Source organism: Cyprinodon tularosa, unplaced genomic scaffold (genome assembly GCF_016077235.1).
Source record: "Cyprinodon tularosa strain WSP-4 unplaced genomic scaffold, ASM1607723v1 ctg401, whole genome shotgun sequence".
In the NCBI taxonomy this organism is placed as follows: Eukaryota; Metazoa; Chordata; class Actinopteri; order Cyprinodontiformes; family Cyprinodontidae; genus Cyprinodon; species Cyprinodon tularosa.
The window spans coordinates 387,867-406,256 of record NW_024039121.1 but is presented as its reverse complement, the minus strand read 5'-3'; the positions used below and the strand labels follow the sequence as shown (position 1 = coordinate 406,256).

At 40.8% G+C, this 18,390-nt stretch overlaps 1 protein-coding gene and 1 long non-coding RNA gene across 2 annotated transcripts; one reads left to right on the top strand and one right to left on the bottom strand.

Annotated features, from left to right (window-relative positions):
• The first annotated feature begins 7,782 nt into the window (after positions 1-7,782).
• On the top strand, positions 7,783-11,922 carry LOC119791856. Its single transcript, XM_038298195.1, has 3 exons — positions 7,783-8,230; positions 8,563-8,689; positions 10,951-11,922. The coding sequence occupies exons 1-3, from the start codon at positions 8,031-8,033 to the stop codon at positions 11,698-11,700; spliced, it is 1,077 nt and encodes a 358-aa protein (XP_038154123.1). The 5' UTR covers positions 7,783-8,030; the 3' UTR covers positions 11,701-11,922.
• Positions 11,923-14,574: 2,652 nt separating this feature from the next.
• Positions 14,575-16,901, bottom strand: LOC119791855. Its single transcript, XR_005281908.1, has 4 exons — positions 16,735-16,901; positions 15,391-15,585; positions 14,993-15,075; positions 14,575-14,881 (listed from the first exon to the last, which is right to left on the bottom strand). It is a non-coding gene; the product is annotated as an uncharacterized LOC119791855 (long non-coding RNA).
• Positions 16,902-18,390: the final 1,489 nt, after the last annotated feature.

Below are 18,390 nucleotides of genomic sequence, written 5' to 3'. Positions count from 1 at the left end.
GAATCTTCTTAGTTAAAGGCAACAGCGCTACCCAAGGTTCCACCGTGCCGCCCACAAACTACGCATTAATGTCAGAAATTGTTTGTATTTCAGGTCCTTCGGTTGATGCGATGTTGAATTACGGGAAATACCGATCATGGATCCCGTACTGACCTGTGTTTGATGTAGGAGATAAAACTCTCTCAGCCTGTGAATTCAAAAGCTGTTTTCCTTGAATGTAACTCAAAACAAAGAGGTTTTCCAAAACAAAGCAAAACTGTGTCAGAAGCTCAGAACGTCGGACCCAGAATTCAGACGAGACAGACGGTGATCACCTAAAAGCGGGTTCACTGGATGCGCTGGCAAAGTTCAGTCTGAGCTCAGAAGCAGTGAAGTCCAGAGGGGCGGAACCCCGCCGTTAAAACTGAGCCGGTACCAGTGATTCAGCAGAGAAAAGGAGCAGCAATCAGCAGCAACAAGGGATCCAGGAGGGATTATCCAAGCCGGGGTCAGAAGACGGGTCCAATGTCGGCAACAGGTGAAATCCAGGTAACAGTACAGACAAAACAGAGCAGAACAGGAGCGGCCAAAACTCAGAAGTCCGAGGGCAGAAACAGGTCAGGATCAGGCAGAACTGCACTCACACAGGAACGCTAGAATTAAACTCGCAGGAAGCTCAAATAATCTGGCACCATGGGCTGGAAACTGGTGGAATAAATTGTAGAAGAAACAGGTGGATCAGATAAGAGATAATTAGGCTGGGGTGGAGCCTAATAAAACAGCCTCCAGGCAAAGATCATGACACTTTGAGCTAATATTCAATGGTGCTGCAGCCTTGGTTCAGCCACGCCTGAATAGCGACACGGAGAGGCTGTTTTCCTCAGAACGTCTCCTAGTGGCCTTGTGTGGACTGGGCACTCTGCAGGTCTGGGGTGTTTGGGATGGCGTTGGACTGGGCCGGCTAGTCGGTGGGACCTTTGCACTCTTCTAGGTGGTTATTCTAATATTCAGTTGTTTGGTTGATCCCTGGTGCCTGTGTCTGTCCTGAAACCTGTGGTTCTGCTGCCATTAGTACTGCTGTGCTCCTTCCCTCTGTGGAGCTCATTGAACTGGGAGCCGTAGTGCGTGACGCATGTTAAACAACACATAGTTGTTGTCAACAAAAATCAAAGCTTTCAGTTGCACGCCTAGAATAAGAAGATGAGCCTTGATCGCAACTCTCAACTCTCCAGCGGCAGCCATTGTTGTTGTCACCCAGCGCGCTTTGGTCACATGGTTGATTACGTTACTGTTGATCATCTGTCTATCATCGTATAAAGCCCGCCCTGACAATTTGATTGGATCGCCAGAGGGTGGGCGATCATACTCACGCTACTATGGAGCAATGCCAGGCCGAACTTCCCGACCTCAAACCTTGTGGGCGGGACTAAGTTCGGAAGGGCACACAGGCTAAAAAAATACACTCATATAATATGTTTCAAACAGAAATAAAGATCTTAAAAGAACAATGTATTTGGGTATTTTATTTTTTACGCTACGACTTGGAATTATGGGTAATCCAGAGCGTAGATTAAAACCATAACCGTTACGTACAATGTGTAAGTGACGATGGATACCAAAAAGAGGTACTTAAGCGGATTCCAGAAAGGAAAAAGCAAAGAAGAGCTGCTGGATTCCGTAAAAGTTTAAAAAACAATCCACTGGACTTGGTTTCCAACGTTTGAAGACGTTTCGCTTCCCCTCCAGGAAGCTTTCTTAATTCAAATCTCTATGCTGGAAGAACGGAAAAAACGTCCCAAAATAAACACGTTCTTACAAAGAATCGAAGAGGAAGAGGTGGACGCTGCTGCGACAGTGAGTCAAGATGGCGACCAGGAGATGAATAGAGAGAGTGCGGGTGATGAGGGGGGCTCTAAAGCTCAAGGGAAGGGGCAGATTTAGGAAATGGTATATAGCAATTCATCTGGGGCCCACCCAGACAATGGTGCTTATTGTTGTGTCATTACGCCATTGATTATGAGTATGTCTGTGTCTGTCTACCATCTCTTCAAACCACCGATCTGTTGTACAGCTCTAACTAGCCACCAGGTGGTGCTATTTCTCTACTTTTTAAGGAATTGCTTTGTTCTGAGTATGTTAAAGAGAAAAACTTACCATACAGTAAAAAAGGACCACAAAATATTTCTGGAGTTTGAAAGCATGGAAAGATATTATGTGATACTGCAGTTCTAGTTTAGTTAAAAATGTGTAGCGTGTTAATATCCCCAATAATGTGCCAATAAGCTGTAAGTTTAATCAAGGTCACATCTCCATTGATTAGTGCATGTCTTTGCTCCTCTATGCCATAAAACCAGTAAAAACAAAGTGTAAAAAGCCTGATGAAGATCATGTCTAACCTTGCAGTTGAAGCTTACTTCTGCCTTACTTTGCAGATCACCCAAAGGCCTGTGGGGTTTGGGGATGAATGAGGAAGACTGGGATTAGAACCGGATCCTCTGTTCATGCAGATATGCCAGGAATTTGAATTAGAAAACATTCAAACAGCAAACAAAATAACTTGAGAGAGTCGGACATAAGAGATCCAAGGCCCAGAAGACGCCTGTCTGAGTCCCACCTGACAGAGTTTCATGGATAAATACGAATCAGGATAATAAAAAGGTTAAAAATGACTGATAGCTTAGGAAACAATAAGGTCTGTGAGACTAAAACCCAATTAGGACAAGCTTAGGATGCTGGAAATCAGACCAATCTTCCTCCATCTGATGATTATTTTGGGGAAAATTCCAATAGTGTCATTGTCTAAGGTCTGGGAGCAGCACCCAGTTTTCTCTCTCTCTGTTCCCTGCAGGGTGTGACGGGCAGAGGCCCCCCATCACCGCTAATTAGAGCTTTTCTTAAGGAGTGGAAACCAGGAGGAGGGCGATTCCATGTGTCTGTTTCCTTCCTAGAAGAGATTTCCCATTAGGCAATACCAGGAAGTTGCCTAGGGCCCCAAGTTCCTGGGGGCCGCATAAAACTCTGTCTACATGTATGTTTAATACAACTATTTCTTATTTGTGCACATTAATTATGCGTTTTATTAAAACAGATCAGATAATATTAAGTGTGTCTCAGCCCCCCCCCCCCCCCCCCTTCAGTGTCCACCATATTGGATCAGTCCATTTGCTGCACATGTTCAGAAAGGTCCAAACAGACAGCAGCAAAGCATTTGAAAACAAACCATGCAAAGAGCAGCGTTGCCAACTTAGCGCTTTAGTCGCTATATTTAGCCACTTTTCAGACCCCTCTAGCACTTTGATTTCTAAAAAGCTCCTAGCGCCAAATCTAGAGACTTTTTTCTGCTACTGGAGACTTTGGAGACAACATCTAAAAGCAGCGAACTCTGCTCTCCAGAGCGAGTAGATTGGTAACCCCGCCTCCTGCTCTCCTCTATCTTGTCTGCTGTCATGATTCATGCAGCTATTATTGCATCCAAATGAAAAATGGAGAACAGATAAGCAGATCATGCCTTGTCTACAGTGAAAAGAAGGACTGGGTTATTTACTTTGGCCTTTTTGGAAACACAGGAAGGAGCAATCAGCTAAGTGAGCTTAGTGCTTGGAAAAAATCTTTCATTCCTTTAGAGACAGCATGAAAAGTCAGCTGAGTACAAAACATAGAGAGGAAAACAAGAAGAAAAGGGACAAGAAGAGAGGGACACAACCTAGAACAGATAATGGATGTCTATTCTATTAACATTTCTCTATCTGGAGAATGGGGCTGTTCTATGTGTTCTCCATTCAGAGGGCCCCCTGCCTGTCTTTGCCTAGGGCCCCAAATTTCCTAAACCTGCCCCTGCCTAGAACCATAGACCTCCCAGGTATGAAAGAAGCGCTTTGTCTGCGTTTGTAATCTTACCTGAGCTCGCCAGCCTGTCCACCCTTCAACACCATCTGCACAAAGGAGTGAACCTCCGGATTATCACCATCCTCCCCGACCCCGAAAACACCAACCTGCCTGGATCCAGCCAAGCCTCAACCTCCGTGAGTTCAGCTTACTCCAATCTTTCATTCACGACCAGCCTGCCAGCACCGCCTCTGCTCTTGTTCAATAAGCTTAAACTATAAGTCTGTCTCGGTGGTTGCCCTGATTCAGAGTCATTCTTTTCTAAACATGACCAATAGTTTAATCAGCGTTCTACCAAACCAGTCAACATCCTGCAAAATGAGGAACTGTGGCTTTTTTTCCATGAAATAAATCCTCTCCATTCTTCTTACACAAGAGAAGAAAAGGAGAGTGATGACAGTGCAAACATCAACCATTCAATAAGCTGATCGATGCTGAAATAAACGAGGAACTGATGAAAATACAGAGAAAAGAAGGAGTCCAGGAGCGGAACCATGTGGGTCGCTGAGGTCTGCCAGGTTCACCTCCAATCACATCCAGGCTGAAGAAACTACTTTTAACGGTTTGTACTGAAGACTCCTGGTTTGGTCTGAGATTCTAAGATCAACAGGAAGTTCCCAGTTGGTGATTCTGGGATCATGGAAGAGAAAACCAGTCTGGGATTCTGGGAAAACTCCAGATGAGGTTGGTATGAAGATATCACAGTCCTGTTTGACTTAAGATCATGTGGAGACCACAGAGAAACTTAAACAACACGTTTTTAATCTCAAAGGATTATTAGATGAAGAAGAGCAGGTGTAACCAATTAAAAATAAAATCATCAACCAGTAAAAGTCCAGAGACATTTTTAATTATAATCTGTTACTTTAAACAGAATTTGAATGAAAATGAGGTGTTTATGCATCCATGTTATTATACACTGAATTAAAAAGAAAAAAAGAAAAATTTTCCATTTTTAAATCTAAAGTGTTTTTTTTTTTTTTTAAGTAGAGAACAACAATTGTTCAGTTTGGTTTATAGATAATTTCCTGATGCAGACATTTTCTCAAATACCTGAACTGATGGTTTGTTATTTTCTTTCTTTTTCCTGTCTTAATGTTGGCAGTGGGCTTTAGGCTGCCCTGCAAGGCTTTAAACCTGGGTTTAACCGGAGACTAAGCCATTCTCAAGCACATATCAAGGTGCTCATTTTGAGCCTGGATCCAGATTTATTGTTGATTCTGTTCATGGTGGAGAATCCTGCTTCACAGCAGCAGGTTGAGCCAAACATCCTCTAAATGTGCAGGGTCATCTTTGAGCACGCCATTTCACTTTTCTTTCACCAGTTCACCGCAGTTCTTCCAGCAGTCCACACTTTCTCTGCTCTCTTTTTCTCATGGTCTTCTCTTCTCTCATCTAACAGATAAAAACTGTTTATCGAGCCTGCTCAAAAATAATGACTCAAAGACACCTGGAGAACCGTGCAGTCTGCATATGGACGGATAACATTGCTGGCAGAGCACCCCAGTGGAGGACTTTATATAAACCTATGATTAAAAAAAGAACTGGCGATCTCCAGTGGAGGATTTTACACGGCGACACAAACTCGTTTTCATCCGTCGTCAATCGGGGTGTTTTAAAAGAGCTCCCTTCTGCAGTCTGAAAATGTTTTTCATGTTTTTATGGACTGCGTCAGACTAAAGACCATTTTTAGCCTTTTAACAAATTTTTTTAGTCTTTTTGGCACCGTTTTTACAACTTCTCTCTTTATTGGAGGAGTCTGTCAAAACAAAAGCAACAAGGCAAAGGCCAGACTTTTAAACTTTTTAATCTGTGAAGCTATTTGTCCCGTAGAGACAGACTGCAGGACAGACCTCACCTTGACGCCGTGGCTTTGGGGAGGTGCAACGCTAAAGCCAGGATCAGGCTGGAGTTTCACTTCCACAGAACATTTTATTCAATTGTGGGGTTTTAAAAACATTTTATGTTTTGTGTCAGATGATGGAGAACTGCATTTTAACGAGCTCCTCATTTAATGATGTTTAACTGACACTTGTTTTACGTCAATTGATTATTTGTTTGAATTGTGTAAATAAAGTGGTGTTAAAAGTCTTTCCCATCGCCCGGCTTGCCACAGGTTTGCCTGCTGTGTCTAAAAGCAGCAGCAGCAGCAACCCAGACTGACAGCTCATTGGCTCATTTGGATCACGTGCAGCTTGGAGCCGGACGCTCCCCAGGGCTTTACCGTATTAACAGGAGAAACAGAGCAAGGGAATTTAGATATCATTGTCAGACAACATGTGGTAATTTATAAATGTTTTGAATCAGATTGGGTCCGCAATCCCTTAATTCTTGACCTCTGACCTCTAGCACTGGTGCCTTGCAGCAAGAAGGTTTCGGGTTCGATTCCCGGCCTGGGATCTTTCTGCATGGAGTTGCATGTTCTAACTGTTCATGCGTTGGTTCTCTCCAGGTACTCCAGCTTCCTCCCACAGTCCAAAAACATGACTGTTAGGTTAATTGGCTTCTCTAAATCCTCCTTAGGTGTGAATTGTTGTTTGTCTCTGTGTTGCCCTGCGATGGATGGCAACCTGTCCAGGTTGGACCCCGCCCCTCGCCAGCTGGAGATAGACACCAGCACCCCTCATGACCCCAGCTTGGGATAAAACGTGATGTAAAATGGATGGATGAAATTAACACTTGTGCAACATTTGCTTAGCCTCGTGAGACCATCCTGATCTCGTGAGCTTTCAAGGTTTCACTCGCAGATCAGTCTGGAGACTCTCCGCTGAAGCAAATTTGGAGCCGTTCACCAAACGAACGTCCAATCCGTGTTGGCTTTGAGGCGGGTTGAGGTGTGACGCAACGAGAAGCCTAAAGAACATGGCGGCTTCAGCCGATGAAACTAGCGTTAGCGTGGCTATCGAGCAAGTTTTATGGGAATTACAGAGTATTTCTTCACTGAAAGAAGAGCAAAACACTGCTCTGGAGGCTTTTCTCAGAGGAAAAGATGTTTTTGCTCTTCTCCCGACTGGTTTCGGCAAGAGTTTGATCTATCAATTGGCTCCTCTTGGTCGTCGCTCTGTTAGTACGTCATATGCTTCGTTGGTCTGATTGGTTTATTTGGCCCGTCTATCACCAACATAGGCCAATCAGCTAACCAGTATTTTCGCCCCTTCCCAAAATTACTTCAACGGAAGGTTTCCAGATGGATATGCGGAGCAAATCCATCTGGCGGAGTCAGGTTAACATTTGCTATCATGGTGTGATTTTCATCATGTGACTGGAGGAACATCGGCTCCAAATTGGCCCCAAAACACCTGAAGGTTTCGCTAATGTCAAAATATTCAGCATCAGCTTCGGCCTTAAAGGATCCTGTACGTGATGATCTTTACTAATAGAACCACGGCAATGCAACAGATTAAATAAAAACTAAGGCTGAAACAAACAGATGAATCGATTATTTAAATAATCCTCAAATCATTTAGTTATCACTTAATCGCTAACTGGAGTATAGAGACTTGATTTTAGCTGATAGAGCGATCCACTTAGAGCAGGAATTATAGCAAATTGTTACAAAAAAAAAAGTTTCGCATGTAAGATTTAAAAAAAAAAAAAACTTTTCTGTCTGTAAATCTGCTCTATCCAGAACTTTTAGTTTCATCTGGTTTAATAGGCTATGTGCACAATATGGCGCTCGCTAACTTCCGGGTTAGCGTGGTGATGGCATTCACTTCCGGTGGAAATAGCATTGTTGTTGTCAGGAGAGAAGAGAAATGAGTTTGTCTGGAGTCCAGAGGAAGAAACCCTGTTACCAGTTGGTTAGTGGATCGTCACTGCACTGCTGTGTGCCTAGATGTACATGTTCATCACGGTACAACAGTAAAGTAAGTTTTCATCGCTTCCCTGTGGATATTGTGGTGCGCCAGCAGTGGCTAACCAAAATTCGGAGGCAAGATTTCAGTCCCCGTAGAGAGACACGGGTATGCAGTCGACATTTCCTGCCTGATGATCTGTTAGAGACACCAAGGGGAAAGAGGTGCTTAAAAAAGGGTGCTATTCCCGTTTTATTTGAATGGAATAACTACTCTTTGCCCGTGCCAAGACCCAGTGTGTGGGAACGTAGACCCAGGGAGGAAGAGGCGACAAGCCCCGCTGCTGCAGCGCCGACTGTGGACTGTTCGGAGATGGTGTTTGTGGCTCCTGAACACGATTACTGTGTTTCACCTGCAAGTGGAGTTAGGATCAACGAGCTAGTGATGCAAAACGAGGCCCTGCAAAAACAAGTTCAGATGTTGCAGCATGAAGTTCAGCGGCTGCAACTGCGGACTCGTTTCTGTCTGGAACGTTTTAAATGCTCAGACGACGACATTCGGCATTATACCAGGTTAGTATGTGTTATCATTGTTGTTCCTCTTTATGCTACATGCACTGTATAAACTATAATTTCTTTATTGCTTTACCAGTGCAGTAAATACAGAAATATTATAAAACGGACGCGCATCACTGAGTTTTCTTCTCGTTAACACTCCATTGTTTACATTACAACTTGTTAAAATTAAATGGGGCAGTGATATTAAATTGGGATTAAAATGATACACATTGCTTTAGAACAGATCTCTGCGTTATTCAGTTTAACATTTGGTTTACAGTTGGAGATAATGACAACAATTATGCAGTATTTGTCAAATATATTTTTTTCTAAAACCATATCAACAGGTTTGCCTCATACCGACATTTCCAGTATTTTTGGAAGCTGGTGGAGCCTGCTGTGATGACAAAGATGATCCGTGTCACCAACACCAAGTCCTCAACAGCTAGCTCAGAAAGATTTCCCACATCCACGGTATGAATCTACGACAGTCATAAATATACAGGTGCTGGTCATAAAATTAGAATATCATGAAAAAGTAGATTGATTTCAGTAATTCCATTTAAAAAGTGAAACTTGTATATTATATTCATACATTACATACAAACTAATATATTTCAGATGTTTATTTTGTTTAATTTTGATGATTACAAATGACAACAAATGAAAATCTCAAATTCATCATATCAGAAAATTAGAATATTACTGAAGACCAATAAAAACAAAGGATTTATAGAAATGTTGGCCAACTGAAAAGTATGAACATGAAAAGTATGAGCATGTACAGCACTCAGTATTTAGTTGGGCCTCCTTTGGCCTGTATTACTGCAGCAATGCGGCGTGGCATGGAGTCGATCAGTCTGTGGCACTGCTCAGGTGTTATGATAGCCCAGGTTGCTCTAATAGTGGCTTTTAGCTCTTCTGAATTGTTGGGTCTGGTGTATTGCATCTTCTTCTTCACAATACCCCATAGATTTTCTATGGGGTTAAGGTCAGGAGAGTTTGCTGGCCAATTAAGAACAGGGATACCATGGTCCTTCAACCAGGTACTGGTAGCTTTGGCACTGTGTGCAGGTGCCAAGTCCTGTTGGAAAATGAAATCTGCATCTCCAAAAAGTTGGTCAGCTGCAGGAAGCATGAAGTGCTCTAAAACTTCCTGGTATGTGGCTGCGTTGACCCTGGACCTCAGAAAACACAATGGACCAACACCAGCAGATGACATGGCACCCCAAACCATCACTGACTGTGGAAACTTTACACTGGACTTCAAGCAACGTGGATGAAGTGCCTCTCTTCTTTTCCTCCAAACTCTGGGACCTTGATTTCCAAAGGAAATGCAAAATTTACTTTCATCAGAGAACATGACTTTGGACCACTCACCAGCAGTCCAGTCCTGTTTCTCTTTAGCCCAGGCAAGACGCTTCTGACGCTGTCTGTGGTTCAAGAGTGGCTTGACACAAGGAATGCGACAGCAGAAACCCATGTCTTTCATACGTCTGTGTGTGGTGGTTCTTGAAGCACTCACTCCAGCTGCAGTCCACTCTTTGTGAATCTCCCCCACATTTTTGAATGGGTTTTGTTTCACAATCCTCTCCAGGGTGCGGTTATCTCTCTTGCTTGTACACTTTTTTCGACCACATCTTTTCCTTCCCTTCGCCTCTCTATTAATGTGCTTGGACACTGAGCTCTGTGAACAGCCAGCCTCTTTAGCGATGACCTTTTGTGTCTTGCCCTCCTTGTGCAAGGTGTCGATGGTCGTCTTTTGGACAACTGTCAAGTCAGCAGTCTTCCCCATGATTGTGTAGCCTATAGAACTAGACTGAAAGACCATTTAAAGGCTTTTGCAGGTGGTTTGAGTTAATTAGCTGATTAGAGTGTGGCACCAGGGGCCATCAATTTTGAACCTTTTCACAATATTCTAATTTTCTGATATGATGAATTTGAGATTTTCATTTGTTGTCATTTGTAATCATCAAAATTAAACAAAATAAACATCTGAAATATATGAGTTTGTATGTAATGTATGAATATAATATACAAGTTTCACTTTTTAAATGGAATTACTGAAATCAATCTACTTTTTCATGATATTCTAATTTTATGACCAGCACCTGTATATCTATCTATATATATCATATAGATATCTATATCATATAGATATATCTATCTATGGATAAAGATATATCTATATGATATAGATAGATATCTCTATATGATATAGATAGATATCTCTATATGATATAGATATCTATATCTATCTATGGATAAAGATATATCTATATGATATCTATAGATATAGCTATATCTATAGATATCTGTATCTTTATATAGATACAGATATGTCTATATGATATAGATATAAATATCTATATGATATAGATATAAATATCTATATCATATAGAGATATCTGTAGATATATATATATATATATATATATATATATATGATATATATATATATATATATATATATATATGATATATATATATATATATATATGATATATATATATATATAGATATATATATATATGATATATATATATATAGATATATATATATATGATATATATATATATATAGATATATATATATGATATATATATATGACATATATATATGATATATATATGATATATATATATATATATATATGGTACATATATGTATATATGATATATATAATACACACACACAGAATTAATAGTATTTAATTGTCTATTCTTCTTTCAAAGAAACTTCCTCCTATAGATGAGCTGTTTCTTTTCCTGATGTACCTGGCCGTTGGCTCTACACACAGAGATCTCGGTGAAAGGTTTGGCATTCACCGAACGACAGTGAGCAGGATCATTACCACATGGGCCAACTTCTTGTACGATCTGCTTGGACGCCAACGCCTCTGGTTGCCTCGTGAAGTGATGCGTGCTAGACTTCCTGTGGAGTTTGCATTGTTTCCAGACACCCAAGTAGTGCTTGATTGCACTGAAATTTACTGCCAGACACCATCAGACCTCATGTTGCAGAGTGAGGTGTTTTCAACATACAAATCCCACTCCACACTGAAGGCCATGATTGGCATAGCACCTCATGGTGCCATCACATTTGTCTCTGCCCTTTACGCTGGATCAATGAGTGATCGCGAGATCTTCAAACAATCTGGCATCATCAGTGTACTAGAGCCTGACATGGCGATAATGGTTGACAGGGGATTTCTAGTTGACAATTTGGCCCCCTGCAAGGTCTACAGACCAACTTTCCGCTCCGGGAAAAGGCAGATGAACCCACATGATGTCCTTCAGACCCAAAACATTGCTCGCTTGAGGATCCATGTAGAGCGCTGCATCCGGAGAGTGAAGGAGAACAAATTTTTTGATGGCGTTATCCCACTGGCTGCATGTGGGATCATTGATGAACTGTTCAATGTGGCTTGTTACCTGGTAAATTATCAAAATGGGCCGCTTGTGAAGGCTTGGGCAACTTGCTAAAATATCTATAGTTTCACAGTTGTTTGATCTGGTTTAGTAATCTTTTAGACTATTTTAATCAATTTTTAGTTAGCTTAGTCGATTTTCCACAAACTAATGTAGTTGTTATTAAATTATTAAAATGTGAACATAATGAACGTTCCCCTGTCTCATGTTCACTGCCCCCTAGTGACTGAATTGAGAATTGTGGTTATTTCTGAAACACTCAACTTCTCACAGGAATGAGCTAGTCACCTCAATTTATGAGATGGTTTTTTTTCCCCTCACAGGATACCGTTTTGAAGTACTTGTTTTTGCCTTGTAAAGTGTGCTACTTGTTTGTGAAGGCCAAAAATAAAATATTTTATAAAACAAATATTTCTTAATCACTGTTTCCATTAAAAAACTTTTGGGGGAAATTTATATCAATAAACAAACTGTAATACTCAAACAACAAACTTTTATTGTGCTATTAAAGCTACTTAATCCACAACATGGCATATGGTGGAAAGCATTCAGAACAGAAGTAAATTGGTTAACTAAATCATTACTAATCTGTACACAAAAAACATGGTCAAACAAGCCAAAATTTGTTTGACCTGCAACCATGACATTTTATAAACTACAAATTGGAAAAGTACAGGTGCTGGTCATAAAATTAGAATATCATGAAAAAGTAGATTGATTTCAGTAATTCCATTTAAAAAGTGAAACTTGTATATTATAATCATACATTACATACAAACTCATATATTTCAGATGTTTATTTTGTTTAATTTTGATGATTACAAATGACAACAAATGAAAATCTCAAATTCATCATATCAGAAAATTAGAATATTGCTGAAGACCAATAAAAACAAAGGATTTATAGAAATGTTGGCCAACTGAAAAGTATGAACATGAAAAGTATCAGCATGTACAGCACTCAGTATTTAGTTGGGCCTCCTTTGGCCTGTATTACTGCAGCAATGCGGCGTGGCATGGAGTCGATCAGTCTGTGGCACTGCTCAGGTGTTATGATAGCCCAGGTTGCTCTAATAGTGGCTTTTAGCTCTTCTGAATTGTTGGGTCTGGTGTATTGCATCTTCTTCTTCACAATACCCCATAGATTTTCTATGGGGTTAAGGTCAGGAGAGTTTGCTGGCCAATTAAGAACAGGGATACCATGGTCCTTCAACCAGGTACTGGTAGCTTTGGCACTGTGTGCAGGTGCCAAGTCCTGTTGGAAAATGAAATCTGCATCTCCAAAAAGTTGGTCAGCTGCAGGAAGCATGAAGTGCTCTAAAACTTCCTGGTATGTGGCTGCGTTGACCCTGGACCTCAGAAAACACAATGGACCAACACCAGCAGATGACATGGCACCCCAAACCATCACTGACTGTGGAAACTTTACACTGGACTTCAAGCAACGTGGATGAAGTGCCTCTCTTCTTTTCCTCCAAACTCTGGGACCTTGATTTCCAAAGGAAATGCAAAATTTACTTTCATCAGAGAACATGACTTTGGACCACTCACCAGCAGTCCAGTCCTGTTTCTCTTTAGCCCAGGCAAGACGCTTCTGACGCTGTCTGTGGTTCAAGAGTGGCTTGACACAAGGAATGCGACAGCAGAAACCCATGTCTTTCATACGTCTGTGTGTGGTGGTTCTTGAAGCACTCACTCCAGCTGCAGTCCACTCTTTGTGAATCTCCCCCACATTTTTGAAGGGGTTTTGTTTCACAATCCTCTCCAGGGTGCGGTTATCTCTCTTGCTTGTACACTTTTTTCGACCACATCTTTTCCTTCCCTTCGCCTCTCTATTAATGTGCTTGGACACTGAGCTCTGTGAACAGCCAGCCTCTTTAGCGATGACCTTTTGTGTCTTGCCCTCCTTGTGCAAGGTGTCGATGGTCGTCTTTTGGACAACTGTCAAGTCAGCAGTCTTCCCCATGATTGTGTAGCCTATAGAACTAGACTGAAAGACCATTTAAAGGCTTTTGCAGGTGGTTTGAGTTAATTAGCTGATTAGAGTGTGGCACCAGGGGCCATCAATTTTGAACCTTTTCACAATATTCTAATTTTCTGATATGATGAATTTGAGATTTTCATTTGTTGTCATTTGTAATCATCAAAATTAAACAAAATAAACATCTGAAATATATGAGTTTGTATGTAATGTATGAATATAATATACAAGTTTCACTTTTTAAATGGAATTACTGAAATCAATCTACTTTTTCATGATATTCTAATTTTATGACCAGCACCTGTAGACATAAAAGAAAAAATGGTCAACCTTTGCCCTAATTGTTTCACATACACTTGGATCTCTATAAATGCGTTGGACAAGAATGTCATCCTCTGCATATATGACAAAATCACACCACTCCATGCCTGTGATTAGAAGCTGCCCTTGCACCTGCCAGTAGTAGCTGTGACTTGACGCAAGCTTCATTGTGTCATTGCACTTTTTTAAATAGCGACAATCCACATAACTTTTTGTATTGGGACATTTTATCTCCAACAAACCAAATGTTGGCCTCTCTGTCGGGTCAAAAACCACACCATCAGGAGAAGAGCCCAACCATGGGGCATCAGGGTGAATGACGAACCCACAGGGCCAAAATTTTGTGTTTTTGATCCTACAGTATTCTTGGATAGCCGAAGGTTCAAGTGCTAAGCCCCTTTTCATGGCGGCTGTGGCTGCTGTACCCTTCTTGATCCGCTGCGCTAAGCTCAAAGTAGACGTAGCTCCTCTCACATGGCAGACTTCCCGGAACCGAGAAGAAGTAATGCGGGGCCTCCGGATATTATGCCATTGGACTGTTGCGTTCTGCTCCCTGGTGGCAATTTCAATTTCACGGGACTGTTCCAGCGTTGTCGCAAGACACTCCAGTTGAAGCTGTTCTGTTGCTGCTGGCTGCAGACAAACTGGACACAGGTGGGCTCAAGATTATAGTGGTCAAGAGGCAGTGACAGCGGTGTAGGGGAATCCACATGACGAATTATTATCCGGCTGACCGGTAGTGGATGCTGGAAAGCTAATGGACTGCCTTCCTGTACCTTACCAAAGGCTGAATCCACTAAAGGCACATCAGCACTAATTGCCATCGTAGTAATGAGAGGTGCAAGGTCAGCTGGAAAGTCCTGGTACACCTCTGCTACCCTGAGAACATCAGGGTCTGGTGTGTCACCTCGCACTGCCCTGTAACGTTTGCTCCTTCAAAAGAAAAAAAAAAATCATATTAAATCCTGTCACTCAAAATAGGTATTCAAAAAACATTCAGTTATTTCAACCTTCAATATAAGTAATTACATAAAAAATAATTACCTTACACCATTTCCGACCGTGCGCTGCTGTTTTGGTCTTGCAGACTTAAAAACCATGTCACGCACACGGCCTAGTTTCACACCCTGTAAAATAATTAAATTAAATGCTTAAAAATAATAACAGTGATAACACACACAGAAAGGTACACAATGTAAATGTAGAATATCAAATGTATATATTAATTATCCATGTACTTAGGCATGAATAAAAAAAAACATTACTGACTTATTTGTTTAAATGTTCATGTATTCATGGTGGTGATGTAATATCAACGTTTTATAGATCAGCAAGAATCTGTTGTCCAGATAACATGTCTATATGGATTTACGGGTCACTATGTTGTTTTAAATAGAATTGTAGGGTGTGTTACACAAAGCATTTTATTGTGATTCACTTACCATGGTCCTTGGTTTGTGCCAGCTCTGTTCAGTTTCCGTACAGCTTAGTACTGGTGGCACTGAAGTCAAATTCAGAGCACAGTAGTGTGCAGTTTGGTAAAGTAATGCAACACCGTGGTTGCACAGCACTGTACCAGCCACACAGGAACACCCAACTTCTGTGATCTCCACCGGGGAACAGTCCTCAAATGTAATCTAAATAAAAAATAAGCTGTCAAACTATGCAACGGTTATATCATAATTGTTTAGCAAGCAGAAAGTGCTGACAAGTGGAAAAAAGACTGGAAGAAAGTGCAGGACTTCTTTTTTTTTTTACTATGGCTTATTTATGCTCAGGTGTGTTGTTAAAGATGAATTGAATGGGATGACATTCCAATTTGTTTTTCATAACTATTTGCAAAGATGCAAATAAAAGCTGGCAGTTGACTACAGAGTTAGAACTATATTTGCACCACAATGCGCTTTTGCTGATCAATGTTTTTAATCAATTTCAAGCTTTTTTAATGCATCACAAAGCGTCTAAAACCACAACTTTGAGCAGGCTTATTCGAGTGACTTTGGTAGGCAGAATGCTAATTTTTAATAAGTAATAGTACAATGAAGAAACTTTGTTTACAAAAAGTAATCCTTACCTGACGTTATCCCTTAAGATGCACATTTCTGAACATATAATTGCCAACCAAACACACGCAACGTAAACAACAGACGTCACTCACATAGGAAACTGCACTGTGTTCCAATCTTTAAATGAAGTAAAAAGAAGCAAAAGAGCAGAATGAACAGGCCTAGGAACTGGCCTTAGCATTAACAAAGTCATATATATTTGAACTTACAATATAACGAAAATCTATAGTCATAACAAACTAGCTTCTGGGGCTCTCGTGTAGCTAAACTAATGCTAAAGTTAGCTAATTTATATGTGTGCTGTCAGACATACTTTATTAATCCCAGAGGGAAAAACCACTGTTACTACCACTTCAACACACAACAGCTAGAAATACTTACAACTTCTGCTGCACACGAGCTACATAAGACCCCCAAAATATAGTCCTTTTTGTATATAACAAGCATTTTTTGTGATTTCACCCTACTCTGAGTTCATGAGGCTTATCATTTTTGCGCATCGATCTGTAACAGACCGCCCTGACGCTCACTCTCCCTGACGAGTCTTTGTTGGAAACTGTGGTTAAAACATTGAAACAGGATCTGAAAAATGGCTTTGAAGTTGTGTTAAAACATATATAAGTGAAAACGAGACAGTATATGTATGTACAGTATAAAAAATGATCTCGGTAGTTAGCAGTTAGCATTAGCTTAGCAGTGACCAACTGCTGCATTACTTACCTTCAAAGTTGTCAATGTAGTTTGAAACGTAAAACTTAAAGCCTTTTTCTTTTTTACTCCGTGGAGCAGAAGATAAAGTCCGTATAAACCGGAGGACGTCGCTGATTGTTAATCTTGGGAGGTCCTGCAGGCAGCGAGTGTAGAATGCCATTGCTTGCCGTGGGTGAACAGCCGAACTGGAAGTATTCGCCCTTACCACTTTTACTTAGCGGAAGTTGCGTAGCAACATCGTGCACATAGCCTATTACGTAAAAAATATTCTTTAAAGCTACAGTGTGTAATTTTCAGCGACATCTAGCGGTCAGACTGCAGCAACATGAACATCTCGGCGCCAGACGTCGAAGAAGAGTCACACCCCTTTGGCATGTGGATGGTCGTTTGGTGCATGGCGCGTGTTTTGAAGCTGCTTATGGAGAAATGTCTTGGGCCGTGAGTAGTGAGGAAACAGGAAGCGATTCTTGTGGGATGGAAGAGGGAAATAGTGACAATGAAGGTTGGAAGATAGCAACATCAAAAAATGAGAAAAAGCGGAAAAAACAGAGATCAGTTCAAGGGGAATCTAGTTCAGAACAATCCAGTGATGATCATTCCATACATTCCACAGCACAACAAAATGAATTCAAAGTCATATTCAAAGTCGTTAATCAGGCAGACTCTTTTACAAATTGGAATCCGGTTCACTTAACAAAAACCATCAATAAACTTGTCGGAGAAGTCAGAGGTGCCAGAATTCTGTACAGTGGAGACCTGCTAATTAACTGCAGAGACAGCGCCCAGCAAGGCAAAGCAATACGGATCAACAAAATTGACGGGATAAGAGTTCAGTGCAGCCTAATGGAGAACAAAAAGATCAGCAGGGGAGTCATTGGAGGAGTTCCTCTAAAAATTTCTGAAAAAGAGATTCTGGAAAACATAAGCGGTGCAAAAGTAAAAGAAGTAAAACGGTTAAAAACAACAAGAAACGGAGAAAGATCTGACAGTTTATCAGTGCTAATTAAATTTGAGGAAGAGCAATTACCAAGCAAAGTATTCATCGGTTACATAAGCTATAATGTCAAAATCTACAATCCTCCACCATTGAGATGTTTCAAATGCCAAAAATTCGGTCACATTGCAGCAGTTTGTAAAGGGAAACAGAGGTGTGGAAGGTGTGCAGGAGAACATGAGTACGGAAAATGTGGAAAAGAAGCTAAAATAAAATGCTGTAATTGTGGTGGAGAACATACTGCTGCCTATCGCGGCTGTGAAGCAAGCAAAAGGTCTGAGGAAATTAAAAAAATGAAATTTGAGCTCGGAATAACCTACGCTGAAGCTGCAAAAAGGATCCCATCTCAGTCAGAAAAACCCAAACCTACAGTTCAACACACGGCAAATTCCAAACCTCTAGAGAATCAAAAAATTGATGAAGACTCACTTATTGTTAAAAAGACAAATTTTGTTCTTTTCATGGTAGAAGTAATTAATTGTACTGCACAGACAACAAAAAAAAACGGAAAAAATCAAAATAATAGTGAAGGCTGCAGAAAAATATCTGGACATTAAAGATTTGAACTGGGAGATGGTTGGAAGTATGATGGGAGGACCGATGGGACCATCAGAAACTGGCAGAGTTAAGATGACCTAGAGTAAATTAAAAATTATATGGGCAAATGTGAT

Excerpts from the sequence above, each read along its gene's own strand:
- LOC119791856 (XM_038298195.1), top strand. The coding sequence starts at position 8,031 with ATGGTGTTTGTGGCTCCTGAACACGATTACTGTGTTTCACCTGCAAGT. Across the intron at positions 8,231-8,562 it reads GACATTCGGCATTATACCAG|GTTTGCCTCATACCGACATT; the intron begins GTTAGTATGTGT and ends CCATATCAACAG. Across the intron at positions 8,690-10,950 it reads AAAGATTTCCCACATCCACG|AAACTTCCTCCTATAGATGA; the intron begins GTATGAATCTAC and ends CTTCTTTCAAAG.